The sequence below is a fragment of the Coregonus clupeaformis genome, chromosome 15 (genome assembly GCF_020615455.1).
Source record: "Coregonus clupeaformis isolate EN_2021a chromosome 15, ASM2061545v1, whole genome shotgun sequence".
Classification (NCBI taxonomy): Eukaryota; Metazoa; Chordata; class Actinopteri; order Salmoniformes; family Salmonidae; genus Coregonus; species Coregonus clupeaformis.
The window spans coordinates 26,001,441-26,020,660 of NC_059206.1; the positions used below are offsets into that span (position 1 = coordinate 26,001,441).

The window sequence follows — 19,220 nt, forward strand, 5'->3', positions numbered from 1 at the left end:
ATGCTCAAGGGATAAGCGAGAGAGCACTGGAGAAAGCCCACTCATCTCACTTACCAGCTTAGACAAGATCTCTGAGACAGATATGCCGCCGTAGCCCTGAAAAATGTAATACCACTATGTGGGAAATCTCATGGGATTAACGTCTATAAACTGTTTATCATAATCTTTGTCCCATAGGTATGAATAATGAATCGCTTTGCTTTCTCTCCTTCTTTTTGTGTTTTCATCATGGAGGCGAGAGCAGAAATGTAATGCTTCTCACATCGCTCTGCCTCTCCACGCGCCACAGTCTGCCTGCCTCTTAACATGTGGCTGGCGCTCTCACCGCCTCCTCCAGTCACTTCAGCAGCGACGTGCAGCGCTGTGATACACGCATCGCATGCCTCCCTTTCCCCCCTCAGCCCAGGCTCTTCAGGCTGCAATTAGGAGCTGCTGTTTGTTCTATCTGATTCTCTGTGGGACTCTCCACGTCAGGGGCCACAGAGTGGACTCCAACAAGAGGAGAGGAGAAGGACTGTAACAGGAAACGTGACAAGGGGAACTGGGCTGATCTTTGTGGCCATTGGGCTGGCCTGGAAGTCCTGAGTGCTCCCCTCTGAGAAGAGAATCAGACAGGTCCACAACCAACAGCTAACACTACTACTGCTCTTTCACCCAGGATCTACCTGTGACTTATACCTGCCTCATACGCATTGGACGATCTAAAAAGGAGGAGTTCTGAAAATAATTAATCTCTAGTAAGTCATTCCAGTCATTTATACTGTATGAATTGTTTTGTTTATATTGTAAGTTTGGTTACACATAACTCATAACATTTTATCATTTGTGTGGATACGTATGAAATGTATGATTGAAATATCACATCGATACAGTATGTTGTATCTTGTTGCGTCTCAAACTGATATAATCTATTACCACAATGTGCAACAGCGACTGATTTGATAACATTAGCCCTGAGTGTAAGGCTGAACCCTCGAGACAATTTGATACCAGATTGACTATGTTTATATGTGCTACACTGATACTCTGTAGCCACGGGGGAGAAATCAATCAAAAGAAATCCTTAAACCATCTGTGCATTTTGAGTTACACAATAGTGTACAACATATTGAGTCTTGTATTCTATGACCTAAGTGTAAGGTAACTCAACCTCAGATATCATTTTCCTTTCAAAAGTAGAAACATTTATTCATTTACCTATACCAGATTTATGTGTTAATAACATTGAATTGTTTCGATACTGTACATAGATAGATATGCAATTTAAATATATACTGACGTCAGCTGCTCTAGAACTAATTGTTGAGGCTTGAAATGATGAGAATTAAGTCAAACATACAGATGAATTCTAGTATAGCAGTTAAACCAGTCAAATAACATCTAATGACACTGAACTAATCCTTTTAGCAAATATAATGTCAAATAACTGTGGTAAAAGACCTCAGAGAAGAGGTGTGATAGATAGCCACTGTCTGTCAGACTCAGAGAACAAGTGCTGCCAGAGAGAGCCAGTGAGTCCAGTGTGATGTTTTGTGGGTGAAGCAGGGCTGAGGAGACGGCTCATCAGTGACAGACGGCGTTTCCTAGAGGAGTGAGTAGGCAGACAGATTGTTGGAAGCTGCTCTGTGATTAAAGCTGTTTTAATCTACAGCGGGCAAACACACACACCCACACACACATATTGTACGTCACTTAATTCTACAGTATCATCACAATATTGAGGATTGCTTGATAGTTGATCTTGAATAGTCAGATTTCAACATAATGTGTATGCTGAGTGCTTGCCTTGATATTACCAAATATTGCCAATTTTCTGACTAATGTTACAGTACAGTATACGATTAGAGATCGCAGGTGCATCAGGTCAGGTTGTGTGAATATATCCATAAACTGATGAATTGATATGGATCTTCCATATAGCTTTGTGTGCTACTTGGGATTGGAACACAGCACCAATTGTCTCAGGCATACCAGGCTGTGAACTGTGTGAGTCATAGCCTACTAAGATTAATTCATGTGGAATAATGTACAGCATATTTCAAAATACAGTACAGTATTCCTCTTTTTTTTCTACAAGATAAGCTGCCTTATTGAGAACTTCTGAAAAATATCTACATGGTCATATAATCTGACATTTGCATAGACAGCATTTAAAATGGCACAGACAGAGAAATATACTTTCAGTTATCATTGAATGGCATTCAAATGAAAGGTCAATGGACTCGCTTTGAGGAGAACAAGAAACGGACATTCTGGATATAGGTTTGTCCATCATTCGAGAGTTTAAATGGGTTTGATCCATTTGAACTAGGTATAGCTGAGGTCCTGAATGAAATACTTTACAATTGTCCGATAGCATCCTACCTAAACCAACTCATTTAACACATTGTTTAAAAATCCCATTGTTGTCTCCTTAACTCTCGCTACTGCTCAAGAAAATTGTCAGAGAAAGAGAGCCAGAGAGACAGAGAGAGAGGGAGAGAAAGAGAGAGGGGGGGAGAAGACGGGGGCAGAAATTGAATTGCAGGAAGGGTGTGAGGCCACAGTAGCATTAGCGTAATGATGACTCTTCATTAGAAATGTGAATGTTATTTCCCAAGGGCATTGTGTTTACACTTCCTCTCCTTGATAAAAGCCCAGACTTCAAATCATGACCTCACTGGGAGGACTTACTGTATGTACCCAGTAACAGAACAAGGAGATATTCAAAAAATTCCATTTTTGACGTAGTGGGCCATCCATGACTACAAAGACAGCTACAAATAGTGACGATTGAGGATGTCTATCTCTAAAGTAACTGGAGTTTAAAAAAGGCCTCTCTCCTTTATCGGACAAACTTCAGGGCGTGGCAAGAAGGACATCGGATGACGCACTGTTAACACATATGAGGTTTGACTCCTTACGTTATAGCACAGAGTAAATGTTTTCCAACAAACCATTTTTAACTGTTCCGATAAATAGCTGAACACAAGATTTAATAAGTTATGGAACAATAAAACATGATGAGATACTCACTTTGTGCCAAGTTCTTTACCTCAAAGGCCCAGATAAACCTATTGTCAGTGTGGAGAAGATAAGATACTTTATTATCTGTGCTGTATGGGGTTGTAACGAAAGTCATTTGATTGTAGTAGTTTTGGGACTTTAGAATATGATATTAAGCCATTTGGGAACATTTACGAACCATAATCCACCTCATCTTAATATCCACTGCTGAGGGCTGGCAACAATAAGACTGGAATAACCCAGATAAAGTATATTATCTGGGATGGACTGCTTTAATGTTTAGCTATTCTCTTGACCACAAAGAAAGTGTCCATTTAAAGAAAGTGTCCATTCAACTTTTCTAGCGGAAAACTCCCAAAAGTGCCAACCCTGCCCACCGGGCATGCCAGGCAAGCTTAATTAAATGCACCCAAAGTAATAGTTAACAGTTGAAAGAAGACAAATAGTTTTTTGAGCCAGGTGTGTTGCATGAGGCGTGAGTGGCCTCAATGGCCCGAATTTAATTATCTGCTTCTCCCTTCCTCTGCTTCTCCCTTCCGTCCTTCAGATGATGAGACAGTCTGCATGGAGGCAGATGACTGGGCCAGAGCTGTGGATGGGTCTCTTTGCCTTGGCCCTGACCCTCAGTCTAACCATGGCTGAACATATGGACCAGAGGCCAGCACTCCAAACCAGCCCAGTTCTCCACAGGCACAAGAGAGAGTGGTTGTGGAACAACCTTTACGTGGAGGAGGAAAGGCCAACCTACACCCAATACTATCTTGGAAAGGTATGTCGTTGTTTTACCATGTAGGTGTACTCTTGGAGGCTCAGGTAGAATGCCAGAGAGTTCAATTAACATTGTCTTCTGTTTTTCTATTTGTAGTTAAAGTCAACTAAGTCTGGTGACAGGACACGCTATGTCATTGAAGGAGAAGGTGCCAACACAATCTTCAAAGTCGATGAAAAAGGAGACATCTATGTCACTGAACGATTGGATAGAGAGGTGAAAAGCACATACCATCTAAAGGCCCAGCTGTTTGATACCAGCAACAACTTGGTGGAGAGAGTGGAAGAGTTTGTGATCCTGGTTACTGACATCAATGACAACGATCCAGTGTTTACCAAATCATTCAACGCTTCTATCAAAGAGAGATCCAAAAGAGGTACAGGAGGTCAAATCCTAAACACAAGGATGATTATGCTGGATATTAAAAACTGCTTTTGCTAAATCCCTTCTCTTTATTTCTTCCCTGTGTAGGAACTAAAGTGATAGAAGTCACTGCCACTGATGCAGATGATCCAACGACTGCAAATGGAGAACTTGCTTACAAATTATTAGAGGGGGGAGATGTCTTCAATATAGACAGCACAACAGGTAGGAGATGTTCTTTCATTTTAACTCATATGGCATAAAGTCTATTGTATCTTCATCTCTTTTCAATATTCTTTCCTAATAACCCTTATTCATTTCAGGGGTTATCACCACCAAGTATGAGAACCTGGACCGTGAGACCCAGAGTAGCTATGTGGTTGTGGTTCAAGCCCAGGATCTGAGAGGACTTAAACAAGGGGGCACCGCCACCACCTCTGTCACCATAGCAGTCAGCGACATCAATGATAACATAGCCACGTTTACCAAAAGTAAGGGCAATATAGAACATCCCTGACAGCTATATATAGCATATTGACAATTATTGGTCTTATAGGAGATAAACCTAAATATGAATGATTGTTACGGAATGCTTAGCTGCAAATGAGGGATTATTCCATAATGTCCCTCAGAAGCTTCTCTTACTAAGATGTAGAGTGTATTTTGCCCCTAGGTTCCTATGTATTTAGTGTGAAAGAGGACATGAAGCGGGGACAGAGAATAGACACCATGGTCCTGGAAGACAGAGATGAGATCCAGAATAAAGACCCTATCTTCACCATAGCACCTTCATCTGACATCTTTGAAATGGAGCGCAGTCAGACCAAAGATGGCAACCTCATGCTGAAACAGGTATTTCACTCATCCTAAACTGTTGCTTTTTTTTTATCACAGAAAATGATCCACATTTGTCTCAATAGTGCAACCAGGTTTAATGCTTTCCTAATGTGTCCTAAACTCTACTGTAGATGTGAGCATTACAGAGTGATGCATAACACTGAACTATACAGTAGCAGAGACTAAAGAAATAAGACCATGCACTCTTTGAAGGACATATGAAAATGATTGTCCTTGAAAGACTCCTTGAAGGGCATTATTAAGTAAATGAAGAAAATTAAACTACTTAAAGTATTCTGCGAAAAAAAGTATCAGTACAGCCTGTACATTATAGATAAAGTTGTAGGGAATATGTATGAGAGTGACACATTTGCTAAAGATTATACATATAGTACAGGTACTGAGTCTTTTCCTTAACCTTCCTTACTTCTTTTCAGGGACTTGATTATGAAACTAAGAGCAGCTACACTTTCTTTGTGGATGTGAGGGAGAACCACTTGCAGTCCCCGGCAGATAATAAAGATAATCCAGTGATCAAGGCCCAGGTGACCATCCAGGTACTAGATGTTGATGAGCAGCCAGAATTCAGCAAGAGCATCTATAACTTCAACGTGATCGAGGAAATGATGGTCAATAATATTGGAGTCGTTTCAGCCAGAGATCCTGATAAAGCCAACAAGGCCATACGGTAGGCCTACACATTCACTAATTGGCACATGCTAGAATAAACAGCACTTATTTTCTGAGAGGCCATTTCCACAATGTCTCAACGTGTCCTCTACAGGTATTCCATTGAGGACAAGGACAGTCCCATTGGTATCAACCCCATAACTGGACAACTTTTCACAGTGAGGAAGCTGGATCGGGAGCTTGTAGCCAATCACATGTTCCAGGTTAAAGCTAAGGAGGAACCAAATGGTATGACATTAGCCATCATCTTTAATCTTATTAACTGCAAATTCACATTTATTGCATGAAATGTAATTAATGTCCAAAACATGTTTTACCTTAATAACTGGTATGCTTTAGGTGTTTCCCAATAATAAAATAATTTTTCCTGTCTCCTCTTCAGGACTGGAATCTTTTGTGAACGTCAACATACTGGTCATCGATATCAATGACAACAAACCAGAGCTGTCCATTGAAGAGATATTCGTTTGTGAAAATGATATGGCTGGCACGGTAGGATTTTTTCCAGAGTTAGATGTCATCTAAGCCATCAATCTTTAAACTCTTGCTGAAAATTGCATTATGTCTTTCTTAAAATGTATTCCCCTCACACAGGTGATTGGGACCATAAGTGCCACAGACAAAGATGATCATTTGCCCGCATTCAGCTTCACATTGGTGAAGCCGAACGCCAACTTTTCAGTCATCGATAACAACGGTGAGAGAACTGATCATTTCTATGCATGAACATATGACAAGTGGCACCTTCATTATGTCACCTAGAGCTGTGCAGGCAGACACATTCTACTGATGCTAAGCTGTTGGTTGGTGTGATGGGTGGTGAGGTGGGTATAACAGGGATAATGTGATTGGCTGGTTCACATATGGGCTCAGGATAGCACTGTGCTCCCCAGTGGCAGAGGAATCAGCCTGGGCAGCGCTCCATTCTAAAGCTATCTGACGTCTGAACGTTCTCCACCTAGTCGGGTGGAAACGAGAACAGCAACAAACCACAGAGAGCCCCTGAAATATTCATGATGTACAAGCTCTTTAAAACCAGCAGCCCTTCATTACATATTTTGAGAGCAACAGTGACGACCTCAGAGGCACTCTGGCTGGGGAACATTTTCAGTGCAGCGCTGGGGTGGCCTGGTCCAGTCTGTGCTGCCTCGTTGGCTGCACTGCATAATGAACTGATGTGACATTTCCCCATGTAATGATCAGCCAGGAACACGGAACACTGGGAGTAGGCTGCACATTAGCCCAGTGCAACTAGAGAGAAGGTCATAGCACCGGAAGAACAGAAGAACAGTGAGAAGTTGTTCTTCCATTAGTGATGTGCATGTTAAGGCCAAATCTCTAGCTTTGATGTACTGTATGCACTACAAAATGAGTATGCCCAGTTTCTATCAACATATACTGGCACCTAAAGCTCATGGAGATAATCATATCCAATCCACATAGGACTAACCATGTGGAAAAGCATAATTTCTATATCTAGGTTCGGAGCATATTCAATCATCCTGCTTTGAGGATTCTTATCTACTGCGATTTTAGGTGATTGTTAGTGCGGAAAAGTTTCACTTACACAGGAACCCTCAGATTCAACAGTCTGCTTATTAGGTAGATGCAAAAGTCTACACCTAAGTAAATTGTAGCTAAGAGCATTCCACCATTGGAACCAATGCACTATCTATGAAGACCCATATAATGTATAAAAATGTCCTCCAAATCTAACCATGGCAAACCTCTGATAACTAACATTGTTTTATGTCCACCTCTCCTAGACAACACATCTAACATAGTGCTGAAACATGGAGGCTTCAGCCTGGAGGACTCCAGGGACTATGTAATAGACATTGAGATTAGCGATGGAGGCAGGCCTCCCATGAGCAGCATTACCTCTCTGCCTATCAAAGTGTGCAGGTGTGACAACAAGAGGATCCACACCCAGTGCAAAGCAGCCCAACTCAAAATGGGTGTCAGTGTCCACGCCCTGATTGCTATACTGTTGTGCATCCTGACTATTCTGGGTGAGTCAATCTCTCTTCTACTGTATACAGCCCTCTCCATTTTAACTGGCATTCTACAACACCACTGTTCCTGATTAAGACATATTGTAAAATAGAGCAATCGTCTAAGAAATAAAAAAACTGAGATCATTAAACAAGGTACTTCAGCTCAAGGTGTTCTTGGGTAAAATCATGAAGTATTTACGACACAGGGAGAAGGATAGGTAAATGTGAACAATTCAGATGATGGATGATGGGCGACTCATTTCAATTTTTTGGACAAAGTTGAAGAGTTTTACCTCAGTATCTGATTGGATAAATAACATACAAGAATCCAGGACAAGCTAAGTAAATAGTGGAAGGAACGGGAAGCATTGAGCTAAATATTCTTTTTGATACATTCTCTGCTCTGCTGTCTTGGGAGAAAGCCATTTGTCATTTTAGATGAGCCATGTGCCAGAGATGTTTTGTCAAAAGCTCATATCTGAAGCAGAGAGCAATCGCACTGCTGCAGTAGGCTTCCACAAAAGCAGATATGTGGGAAAAACATGAGAAGAATGGGAAGGCTAATGAGAAGATGATCAGTTATTCGGCTGTCTTGTTATCAAAGACAAATAATGAAGTGGTGATTAACTATTAAACAGTCATTATCGTATGAATCCCAAAGAAATATACTGGAGACCCATTCAACAAAGTATTTTCTCACACCCGATTTCATTTGCCTCATGAAATATATATTTTACCCGCTCCTATCTCCTTCAGTACTTATTAAAACCCCAAAGTGTCTGTTATGGATATTAAACATGTTTTCGTTCTCGTTCCAGTCATAGTGATCCTGATTGCTATGAGAAAGCGTCACCAGAAGGACGCCCTGGTCACTCTGGGAAAGAGTGAGATCCACGAGCAGCTGGTGACGTACGACGAGGAGGGCGGTGGGGAGATGGACACCAACGGCTACGACGTGTCCATCCTGACCTCAGCTCGGAACGACGGCAGCATGAGCATGAGGCAGGGCCCCAGCCTTTACGCCATGGTGAAGAAACCACCAACAGCGTGCAAGGGAGACATGGCCATGATGATCGAGGTGAAGAAAGACGACGCTGACCATGACAGGGATGGGATCCCCTACGATACCCTGCACATCTACGGCTACGAGGGGCCAGAGTCCCTGGCTGGTAGCCTCAGTTCCCTGGATAGTTCCTCCACTGGCTCTAATCTTGACTATGACTTCTTAAACGACTGGGGCCCTCGCTTCAGAACCCTGGCTGAGCTCTATGGGGTGGATGGGTCTGAGGGAAGTGACTCCCCGTATTGAGCACATTGAGCCTAAAGACCAGCAGGCAGAACGTCTCTCAGCTCTCTCAGCTCTTCCTTTGACTAAAAGCACAACGGGATTAACTTCTTCCACTAATCCGTCCAATCATAGCACACTATGATAGGGTCCACTCAAGCGTGTGCCAATTTGAAGTAATTCTCTCTTCTTCTCGTTCTTGCTTCCTCTTCTTCTACCTCATGTTCCTCCTCTTCTTACTTTTTCCTCTCTTTTTCCTTGTTATTATTATTATTTTATTAATATTTTAAAGACATCGTATTTTATTTCCTTTTCTTTCATTTCATTAATTTCTGTCACGTAAATATGACGATAAAGGGAAACACATTTGCTGTAAAGAAAACTGTTAACATTCCACAACTGTGCTTCATTTATTTGTTTTACATTTATTTGAGGTTTCAGAGGAGATTGAGAAAATGAGTTTGATTTTTTATCTGATTACTCCCACAGAAATCTGTATACCTTCATTTTGATTGATTGTGTTTTTTATGGTTGACTAAACCAACTGTAGCTATGTAGTGAGAGGTGGGCCATTCAGTGAGTCACAGTGGCAGCCTGAGTTGTCTTTCAGACAGAATTACCCTTCTCCTCAGGAGATACTATTGCCCAGGGAGCCCGGCAGGAAACAATGATAACAGAAGCTCTGAAAGAATTAAAGTCTATTCCCAGTTTATTTGACAGGACTCATCAACACATCAATTGTTGTGGATACAGCCCAGGTCTCTGAGGTCCACTGTAACAAAAGTATTACAACCAACTCAGGAAATGTGAAGTATCTCAATAGTCATTTAGATGAAAACAAAGTTATCTGAATAACTTTAACCTTTCATCTTTGAGCTAATGCTTCAACGTACTGCTTCAACATACTGCTTCCATATTCTGCTTCAACATACTGCTTCAACATACTGCTTCAATATACTGCTTCAATATTCTTCTTCAACATACTGCTTCAACATACTGCTTCAACATACTGCTTCCATATTCTGCTTCAACATACAGCTTCAACATACTTCTTCAACATACTGCTTCAACATACTGCTTCAATATTCTGCTTCAACAAACTGCTTCAACATACTTCTTCAACATACAGCATGTGCTTCTGCTCCATTTGCTGAAATAGCTTAATATAATGAGGGCAATCTACACAAGTTCAAGTTCATCATTATCGCTATTGTCCTTCTTGACTGAATACAGCAAAAAGAGAGCAAAGGTTTACTCCTGTTTATATTTTATTCCATATTATTTAGAATGTGAACTGTTTGTTGTATACTGAAGCTTTGAATACTTGGGACCACCTCTCATAAACTATGGATACAATATGTGGAAGCCATCTTACCACTTTCCTGTCTGGATCATATACATGGAGGGCTGGACCACCATCCTTTTTCAAACACCAGAGTCCACCCCTACACATCACCCAAACAAAACACTGGAATCAGCTTCCTGCACATATGTGTGTGAGGAAGTCCTCTTCCTGTCCTGTTATCTTTTAAAGTAAAGCAACACATTGCGGCCCGCTTCCTGTTTTCCTGCCTGGGAAAAACCTTTTGGAGAGGGCAAAATAGATAGAGAACAATGCAAGAGCCATGATGACTTTAACAACAGGCAACATTTCATTTCATTGTCGACCATCTACCAAAGATCAGTATGGTGAAACCTCAGCTTACAATAGTTTCCACTGGTAAACTGTTCTGTAATGTTATGTCTCCAGTACTCCATTTCTATATAACATACATGATCTACTTCGGTCCATGCTATTAATGATCATTGTCTGCTCCCAATTCTATTCTATTTCACAAGCTCTTACTGTTAGTGGTGCTCTGTATAATCATCTGTAAACCTTATGGACTATTTTTCAATGGCACTAAGTAACTTGGCAATACGGGATCCATGTTATCGAGATTGTGAGTACTGGAAATATAGTTGTCTACACTGTATATAGAAAATGTGCCTGAATATTGATATTGGCCTCACTTCCTTTTGCGTTATTTCAAAATGATTTTACTTGACACTGGTGTTTGTCTGCTGAAAGTGTAAAATATGTCGTTTTTTTTTACTCTTGTAGTTTAATTGATGTGTAATTGTGCATTGATTGATACTGTATGTAGGTGTGAGTCTACCTGTGTAAAGTATTGGGCACCAAAATGAGAAGAGAAAACATTCAAATGCATTTATTTTGTATGCAGCTAGATTATTCTGTAGGGGAGCAATATGTGCCTTGGTTTATGATCATTCTCACAATGGTGAACACAATCTTTTCTAAGGTTTGTATCGTGTAAAACAACAACTTTTTATTCCGTACCAATTTTATATGTGTAAAATAAACGTAGCACTCAAATGATAGTACAAAAAGTGAGCTTTATTGTTTCAAAAAATGCAAGAAGGAATTAAGTAATATTATGCTAAATGGAATTGAACTGACTAGATTAGCATAATATAGCTTTGAAACTTGGTACAAACAATGGTCCGTTCTAAGTTATGGTTTCTGTGTTTTGCTGTAAGATAAAGAACAGTCTCATAATGCCTTTATAGCCATCTAAATTGGCCTCTTGTGATTGTAAAGTCATTATTGTATGAGAGGGTTATCTTCAGGTGAGGCTCAGTCTTCAGATCCAACAGCAGCTACAGTCCCTGTGGTCTAGAAAGTATGTGGGAGGACTGGGTGTGTGTGTGTGAGATTGCAAAGATAACGGAGAGACTAGGGAAAATGCCTCAGTGATGTCACGCCTCAAACTCCCGGGACTAAAAGAAAACAGCCAGTAGGGAACTTCTTGAAGCCTCACATGTCCTCACATTTTTTTAAAGGACCAGGAAAGTGATGGGCCTCTCACGACCTCTGATATATGGTGAGTGCCGCTGTGCATTTGAGCCTTATGAGTCATTGTTACAATATTGAGAAAGCTATGTGCTGAAAATATTTTGATTCGTTAGGGTATAGGAACATTTGGGATTTGTATCATGGACCGGAAGACGATAATGAAGGTCTTCCCTGGAGTCTTCAAGAAATATTGCATCACATTTTCCAACGGTCAGCAGCCAAGTGGCCCTTTACTATTTTCATTTGCACTGTGAACTGGGGCCGGAGGATTGTGAACCTTGACCAAAAATCTCTTCTTTACAGCACATGAAGTCCAAAGGGGCAAATTAGAGAGAAAATGTGTCATTTTGAATGTTTTAAGTGGCCACAATTTGGCTAAAAAACGATTACAATTCAGTTATAACTCAGCTATGGGTCAGTTACAATCTGTGATATGTTTCAACAGAGTGCTGAACTGAATAACTGGCAGACAGGTGTAGTTTGCCCAAGTGAACACTGGGAGACAGTAAAATGTTACGAACGCAGTGCAGGAGGTAACATTTTAGATCAACACAAATGCTTTCACAGAGAATAGATTCACTCTCTCGCTCTATTGTCAGAGGAGGAACAATGCTGCTTTTTAGCCTGACCACATGCTGATTTGCCATAATTTCATTGTTTGTCATCCAACATAAAAACATACACAATTGAAATTCAAACAAACTAATTCAGAGACATACTGTAACTATGTCATGGTTAGATCAAAGAACAATGATGAGCCACTTCCTTCAAACAGTCAATAATAACAAAAGCCAGGTGAATGGGATAAACACTCTCAGGGGATATCCCTTTTCATGTCCAGTCCATACTGCTACGGAATGCAACAATACAGAGTTAGTTAGGGTACGTCTCAATTCCTGGCCACCTTGCCCATTCATACCCACGGACTATCTGACCGCTCCACCTGTTTCCTACGTCTCAGACAACCTTTCTGTGTCTGCTGCCTGGCAGACACAAAGATAAATACAACAGCTGGGAATGAATTGCCTCTTACTTGGGGAAGCAGCCAGGGCACCGATACACACACACGCAAGCGCGCGCACACACACACACAATGACACTGAGATAAAAACACAATTCAATGCTAAATGTAATTGTCTATCCCTATATTCATGGTTTTAATAGTTATAATTGTTTGTGCTATGGAGGAATGAGGATAAAGGAACCCAGGTCCTCTTCTCATTGTCATTACAACTACATAGATAAACATGGTTGAGGAAATATCCAATATGGCAGTCCCATTTGTACATGTCTGAATTGTTTTAAATAGACAGCTGGATGGCTTAAATTATCCCTCTTCTAATTACCCCTGCAAGACAAATTCCTCACTCAGGAGCGTGTGCAAATTAAACACACTGCCACTGCTGTGGTTCCTGTCGGATTAATGAGACAGGGGTATCAATTATTAACTATCAGGCCCCGACAACATCAGCGCCTCTAAAGTTATTGTCACGTCAGCAACACCCCGGGGGCAACGCCCATCCGCTCAACCCGCGCCCCAGCCATGTGGATTGACGGATCAAACAGACGCAGTGTGAACTGAGATGACACCAGCATCTGATCTGGAGATGTGGAGACAAATACCTGAGGGAAGAAGCCCTAGTGCTGCCATACATAGTTGTTTCAGCCTCAGTGGACTAAAGGAGTTCTAATGGCTGAGATGAGGAACTAGGTGGAGTAATGGAGAAGTCCCATTACCCATTAAACACCACCAGGGGGCCATGGACTAGCTAGACCACGAGACCACAGCCCATTCATACATACTATACTGTCTACACCACAGTCTGTGCATCACAGTATACATCACTATGAATCATTAAACTTGTCCTTTATTTATCCAGCTAGTTGCAACTAGTTCCACAATACTCATGTGCTCCAATGGTGCCCCAATTTAATAATAATTATTATTATTATTATTATTAATTTGTAGAGCGCATTGACCCACGCTCAATGTGCAAATGTCATCACCTATTGGGATTGAGGTTGGTAGAGATACCTTGACAAAGATATAATGGTTCTCCCTCTGTTTTTAGGCAACTAGAATCTGTGGGTTCATTCAATTGTGAGTATAAATGCATCATTAACATATACAAATATTAATACCTTGCACCATGCTTGCTGAACAAATTAGCTCAATAAGATAGATAATCAATGCAGACCTCCAGTCCATGTGCAGCATGTTACATTTCCTGCTTGGTGTAACATAATGAAGCTGGATTGGATCTGAAATGACTGTGCATAAATACATGCTGAAGCCATCCCATGTGCATGCATGTGTCATCTGTCTCAATTTATTTAAGGGATAGCCCTTCCTTACAGAATATTACATGCTTGTAAATGGCTCCTGATGAGAATTTATTTGATTTCATCTCTCCAAGGAGGAGGAGGTGGACTGAAGCAAAATGACGTGAAGGTCATGCAAGCGAAGGAATTTTGTTCCCTCGTTACACCCTCTCTTTGTTTTAGATTTTATCTCCTCAGTACATCTCCCTCCTTATCACACATCCTGTCACCCGAAACATGTCATGCTCAACTTTCATCCACAACACAACGATATTACTTAGAAGATGCTATTAATCTTTCAAATTATGACAGAGCTTTTCCATATTGGATGACAGTCCTACATGTTATATAAACCTTCCACCCTCTCGCCAACCGGAATGTATCTTCCACCTCAATGCCTTACCAGAGTGCAATCAGATGGCCCCCTGGTCTCTACTTTCACCTTCTCCTTACTCATACAGACTCTCATATAGTGTACACATACAGTGCTAAGACGCAGACACACTCACTAACTCATCCAAAGATACCAAATCTCCCATATTACTACTAAGAAATAAATAATCTGCCTCAAAAATCTTATTTTATCGCTCTCTCACACACACAGTAAAATCCCTCCTGTACTTTGTATCATTTTCCACACGTTGTTAATCCATATAAAGTCAACAATGTGATGTGGTAACTGAACAGAGATTACAGATCAGATGGCCTGTGTGTGCCCTGAGCGGTTTGTGTCCTACCTGTCTCTCTCACGTGTCTCTCCACATGGCGCCTGTCCACAGCAGCAGCAGCAGTCCAGCTCCAGGGAGGCATGTCATCGCTGGCCGTACTCCTCCGACCATATGGCCCCAGCTCTGAATCTCTGGGGAGGAAAGAGAGAGTGTGTCTAAATCCAAAAGCGAAATCCAAATCTTTCTGTATTATGTAAACTGTAGTTGTGGAAAGGTCCCATGGTACAGACACTTGTAGAACATAGCCTTCATAGTGGGATTAATAAATATAAATACTGTATGCTACAGGTTATTCCTCTGTCCTGGTTTAGGGAATAACAATGTCCTGATATGACTCTGTCAGAGCACAGGCATCTGAGTTTATGCCGCTGAAATCTGACTAATCCTTCACTTTGTCTGATTTGAAGGGACCTGGTAAATTGTGGTAAAAACAATAGCTTTTGTTTACGTATGCATCCCTGCCCGACACCTCAGTGACTAAAGTCTGCCTGCACACATCTACAGTGTACAGAAACACACCATCTGGGTATCTGTTTTGTTCTATATCCCCATCGGTGTGAACTTTCATTGTTGACGTGAACTAAAGATTCATACACTCATCTTTTTCTGCTGACAAAGAATAAAGGACAGAAAATACACATATCAGATTCCACAGATGAGACAGACACTTTAAAAACACAGACGGGTTCATGACAGACTACGACCAGTTGGCATCAACAACAAACTAGGCAATATCACATTTCTATGTCACCATAGAGAGATAGGCCTATGGCATGCATCTGAAAATACAGTTGGTCTATTAGTTTCTTAAAATACCCTCACTCCTTCTTCCACTTACAGTTTACCTCGTTCTCCTTACTTTTCAACTCTACAACAACATTGCATAATCTATGATGACATTTTAAATGCCAAGTGCACATAGTGCACCTTTTTTTGCCTTTAGAATGGCATGTTTTAGTGAAGGTATCCTTTCAGTGCTAAGTTGGGAGACTTTGCCTGCCGCTAGCAGTAGTTTTACAGGCTGAAATATATATAGCTGTGTGTGCTTGCTGCTGCTGCAGTGCAGATGAAATAGGACTGGCAATGACTGACTGGCAGGCCCATCAAGCCCCCAGTCACCACCTTACAATTCCCTTATCACAGCCTGCTGTTTAGGCTACTGCCTGTCTGTCACAGCCAAAACATCCAAACTAAATGTGAGATCATTACTTTGACCTCCCCCATTGATCCTATCTCTCTGCTCAAAATGTGTCAGCGTTAATTAAAGCTAGTCCAGGCTGTGACACTGTGACATCCAACACAAAGACGCCGGGACGTTACCTGAACACCACATGAGGTTGGTGGCACCTTAATTGGGGAGGACGGGCTCGTGGCAATGGCTGGAGCAGTACAAACAATATTATACAGTGCATTTGGAAAGTAATCAGACCCCTTGACTTTTTCCAAATGTTGTAACGTTACAGCCTTATTCTAAAATTGATTAAGTTGTTTTTTTCCCTCATCAATCTACAGACAATACCCCATAATGACAAAGCAAAAACAGGTTTTTAGACATTTTTGAACAAAATAAAAAAATATATATATTACATTTACATAAGTATTCAGACCCTTTACTCAGTACTTTGTTGAAGCACCTTTGGCAGCGATTACAGCCTCGAGTCTTCTTGGGTATGACGCTACAAGCTTGGCACACCTGTATTTGGGGAGTTTCTCCCATTCTTCTCTGCAGATCCTCTCAAGCTCTGTCAGGTTGGATGGGGAGTGTCGCTGCACAGCTATTTTCAGGTCTCTCCAGAGACGTTTGATTGGGTTCAAGTCCGGGCTCTGGCTGGGCCACTCAAGGACATTCAGAGACTTGTCCCGAAGCCACTCCTGCATTGTCTTGGCTGTGTGCTTAGAGTCGTTGTCTTGTTGGAAGGTGAACCTTCGCCTCAGTTTGAGGTCCTGAGTGCTCTGGAGCAGGTTTTCATCAAGGATCTCTCTGTACTTTGTTCTGTTCATCTTTCCCTCGATCCTGACTAGTCTCCCAGTCCCTGCCGCTGACAAACATCCCCACAGCATAATGCTGCCACCACCATGCTTCACCTTAGGGATGGTGCCAGGTTTCCTCCAGACGAAATGCTTGGCATTCAGGCTAAAGAGTTCAATCTTGGTTTCATCAGACCAGAGAATCTTGTTTCTCATGGTCTGAGAGTCCTTTAGGTGCCTTTTGGCTAACTCCAAGTGGACTGTCATGTGCCTTTTACTGAGGAGTGGCTTCCGTCTGGCCACTCTACCATAAAGGCCTGATTGGTGGTGCTGCAGAGATGGTGTCCTTCTGGAAGGTTCTCCCATCTCCACAGAGGAACTCTGGAGCTCTGTCAGAGTGACCATTGGGTTCTTGATCACCTCCCTGACCAAGGCCTATCTCCCCTGATTGCTCAGTTTGGCTGGGCGGCCAGCTCTAGGAAGAGTTTTGGTGGTTCCAAACTTATTTGATTTAAGAATGATGGAGGCCACTGTGTTCTTGGGGACCTTCAATGCTGCAGGATTTTTGGGGTACCATTCCCCAGATCTGTGCCTCGACAAAATCATGTCTCGGAGCTCTACGGACAATTCCTTCGACCTCATGGCTTGGTTTTTGCTCTAACATGCACTGTCAACTGTGGGACCTTATATAGACAGGTGTGGGCCTTTCCAGATTATGTCCAATCAATTGAATTTACCACAGGTGGACTCCAATCAAGTTGTAGAAACATCTCAAGGATGATCAATGGAAACAGGATGCACCTGAGCTCAAATTGTAGTCTCATAACAAAGGTCTGAATACTTATGTAAATAAGCTATTTCTGTTTCTTAGTTTTAATACATTTGGCATTATGGGGTATTGTGTGTAGATTGATGAGGGGAAAAAATTATTTAATCAATTTTATAATAAGGCTGTAATGTAACAAAATGTGGAAAAATCAAGGGGTCTGAATAATTTCAGAATGCACTGTATGTTGCTATAATGGCGATGTTTAACGATGTTGTGCTGCAGTAGCCTATTGCCACATCGAAGTCCTAGAATAGACTAGTGGTTCCCAACCTGGGGTACTAGGACCCTTGGGGGTACTTGGCCTATCCACAGGGGGTACCTGAGAAGACTCATGAGACCATAGGCTTAGCCCTACTAGTAAAATGCACATGAGGGGGTACAACAAGTGGGTACTCTCGGTAGAGCAAAATTCAGTTGGTGGTAGGCTACAGTAACCGAAAAAGGTTGGGAACCAGTGGCCTAGCACTAGACTCCACCACCCAAACATGAAACTCTTCAACACATTTGTAGTGCTCACAAAGTGCACGCATATTATTGTGTGTGCTACTAGTAACATTACAACATCTACACAAAAAACGACTTATTGGAACATTGAAACCATTTATTGTATCATCTAAAAGTTACATTTCATTGCCAACCTGTGTTTGATGTTTACCATCTCCGGTATTGGCACGCTTTTTAGGGGGTGCACGAAACATTAGACTACTTCATCGTTAGGGCTATAGACAATCACGTCAGTGAAGCCGGTAAGTACTCTGTTATGGATAAATGTTGTTACATTACAAGTAATTACTTTCTGCATAAATCAGTGACTGTAGTAATCATTATTCATGTATGATTTTTATGCGAATATTCAAAAATCTGCACATTTTCACACCAAATATGTGTTTCTATCAAATTGACTTGTTGCGGATACAAGGCTGTGAGGGATGACCAATAGTGGGCAACTGCAGCCCACAATTTGGGGCGTTCCTGCATGTGGGCATGACTGCATCTGCAGGAACGCCTGCCCTCGAGCATCCTATTGGTTCCTTCATCGCCCACTTACCGCTAGCTATTCTGGGAGGCGGGGGCGACACCGTTTGCTAGCATGCTAGTTAGCTAGCTAGCACACAGTGCCCTTCACTCCTGCCTGCCGAACACCTGCCCTTACCGTCATTAACATAACTGCGGGAAAACAGTGCCTGACAGGCGTGGGCGAAGGACACTACCGGGTTAGCTATAAAAAATATTTGCTACCGGTGTGTACTAGCTATAGCTAGCTACCGTTGTCGCCCCCGCCTCTTCTTCTTCTGTGGGGTTTATAGCCGGTTGGCATCCAACGTTATGCTGCATTGCCGCCATATAGTGTACTGGAGCGCCCCTGCAGATGCAGGATGCAGGAATGCCCACATGCAGGAATTCCCACATGATGCAGGAATTCCCACATGCAGGAACGCCCCGAATTGCGTGCTGCAGTTGCACCCTTCTCATGCTTTCCTGAGTCATAGTGGGAGGACCACACAACATGTCATCGCGTGACTCCAAGTTACTCCATTTTTCACATAATTCATTTTACAGACACAAAAA

At 41.9% G+C, this 19,220-nt stretch overlaps 1 protein-coding gene across 1 annotated transcript; it reads left to right on the forward strand.

Annotated features, from left to right (window-relative positions):
* The first annotated feature begins 246 nt into the window (after positions 1 to 246).
* On the forward strand, positions 247 to 11,332 carry LOC121548333 (cadherin-5). Its single transcript, XM_045225074.1, has 12 exons — positions 247 to 737; positions 3,554 to 3,775; positions 3,872 to 4,151; positions 4,247 to 4,363; positions 4,462 to 4,629; positions 4,812 to 4,990; positions 5,413 to 5,663; positions 5,760 to 5,893; positions 6,048 to 6,157; positions 6,260 to 6,362; positions 7,432 to 7,677; positions 8,481 to 11,332. Exons 2-12 carry the CDS (start codon positions 3,554 to 3,556, stop codon positions 8,969 to 8,971), a joined length of 2,301 nt encoding a protein of 766 aa, XP_045081009.1. The 5' UTR covers positions 247 to 737; the 3' UTR covers positions 8,972 to 11,332.
* The last annotated feature ends 7,888 nt before the right edge of the window (positions 11,333 to 19,220 follow it).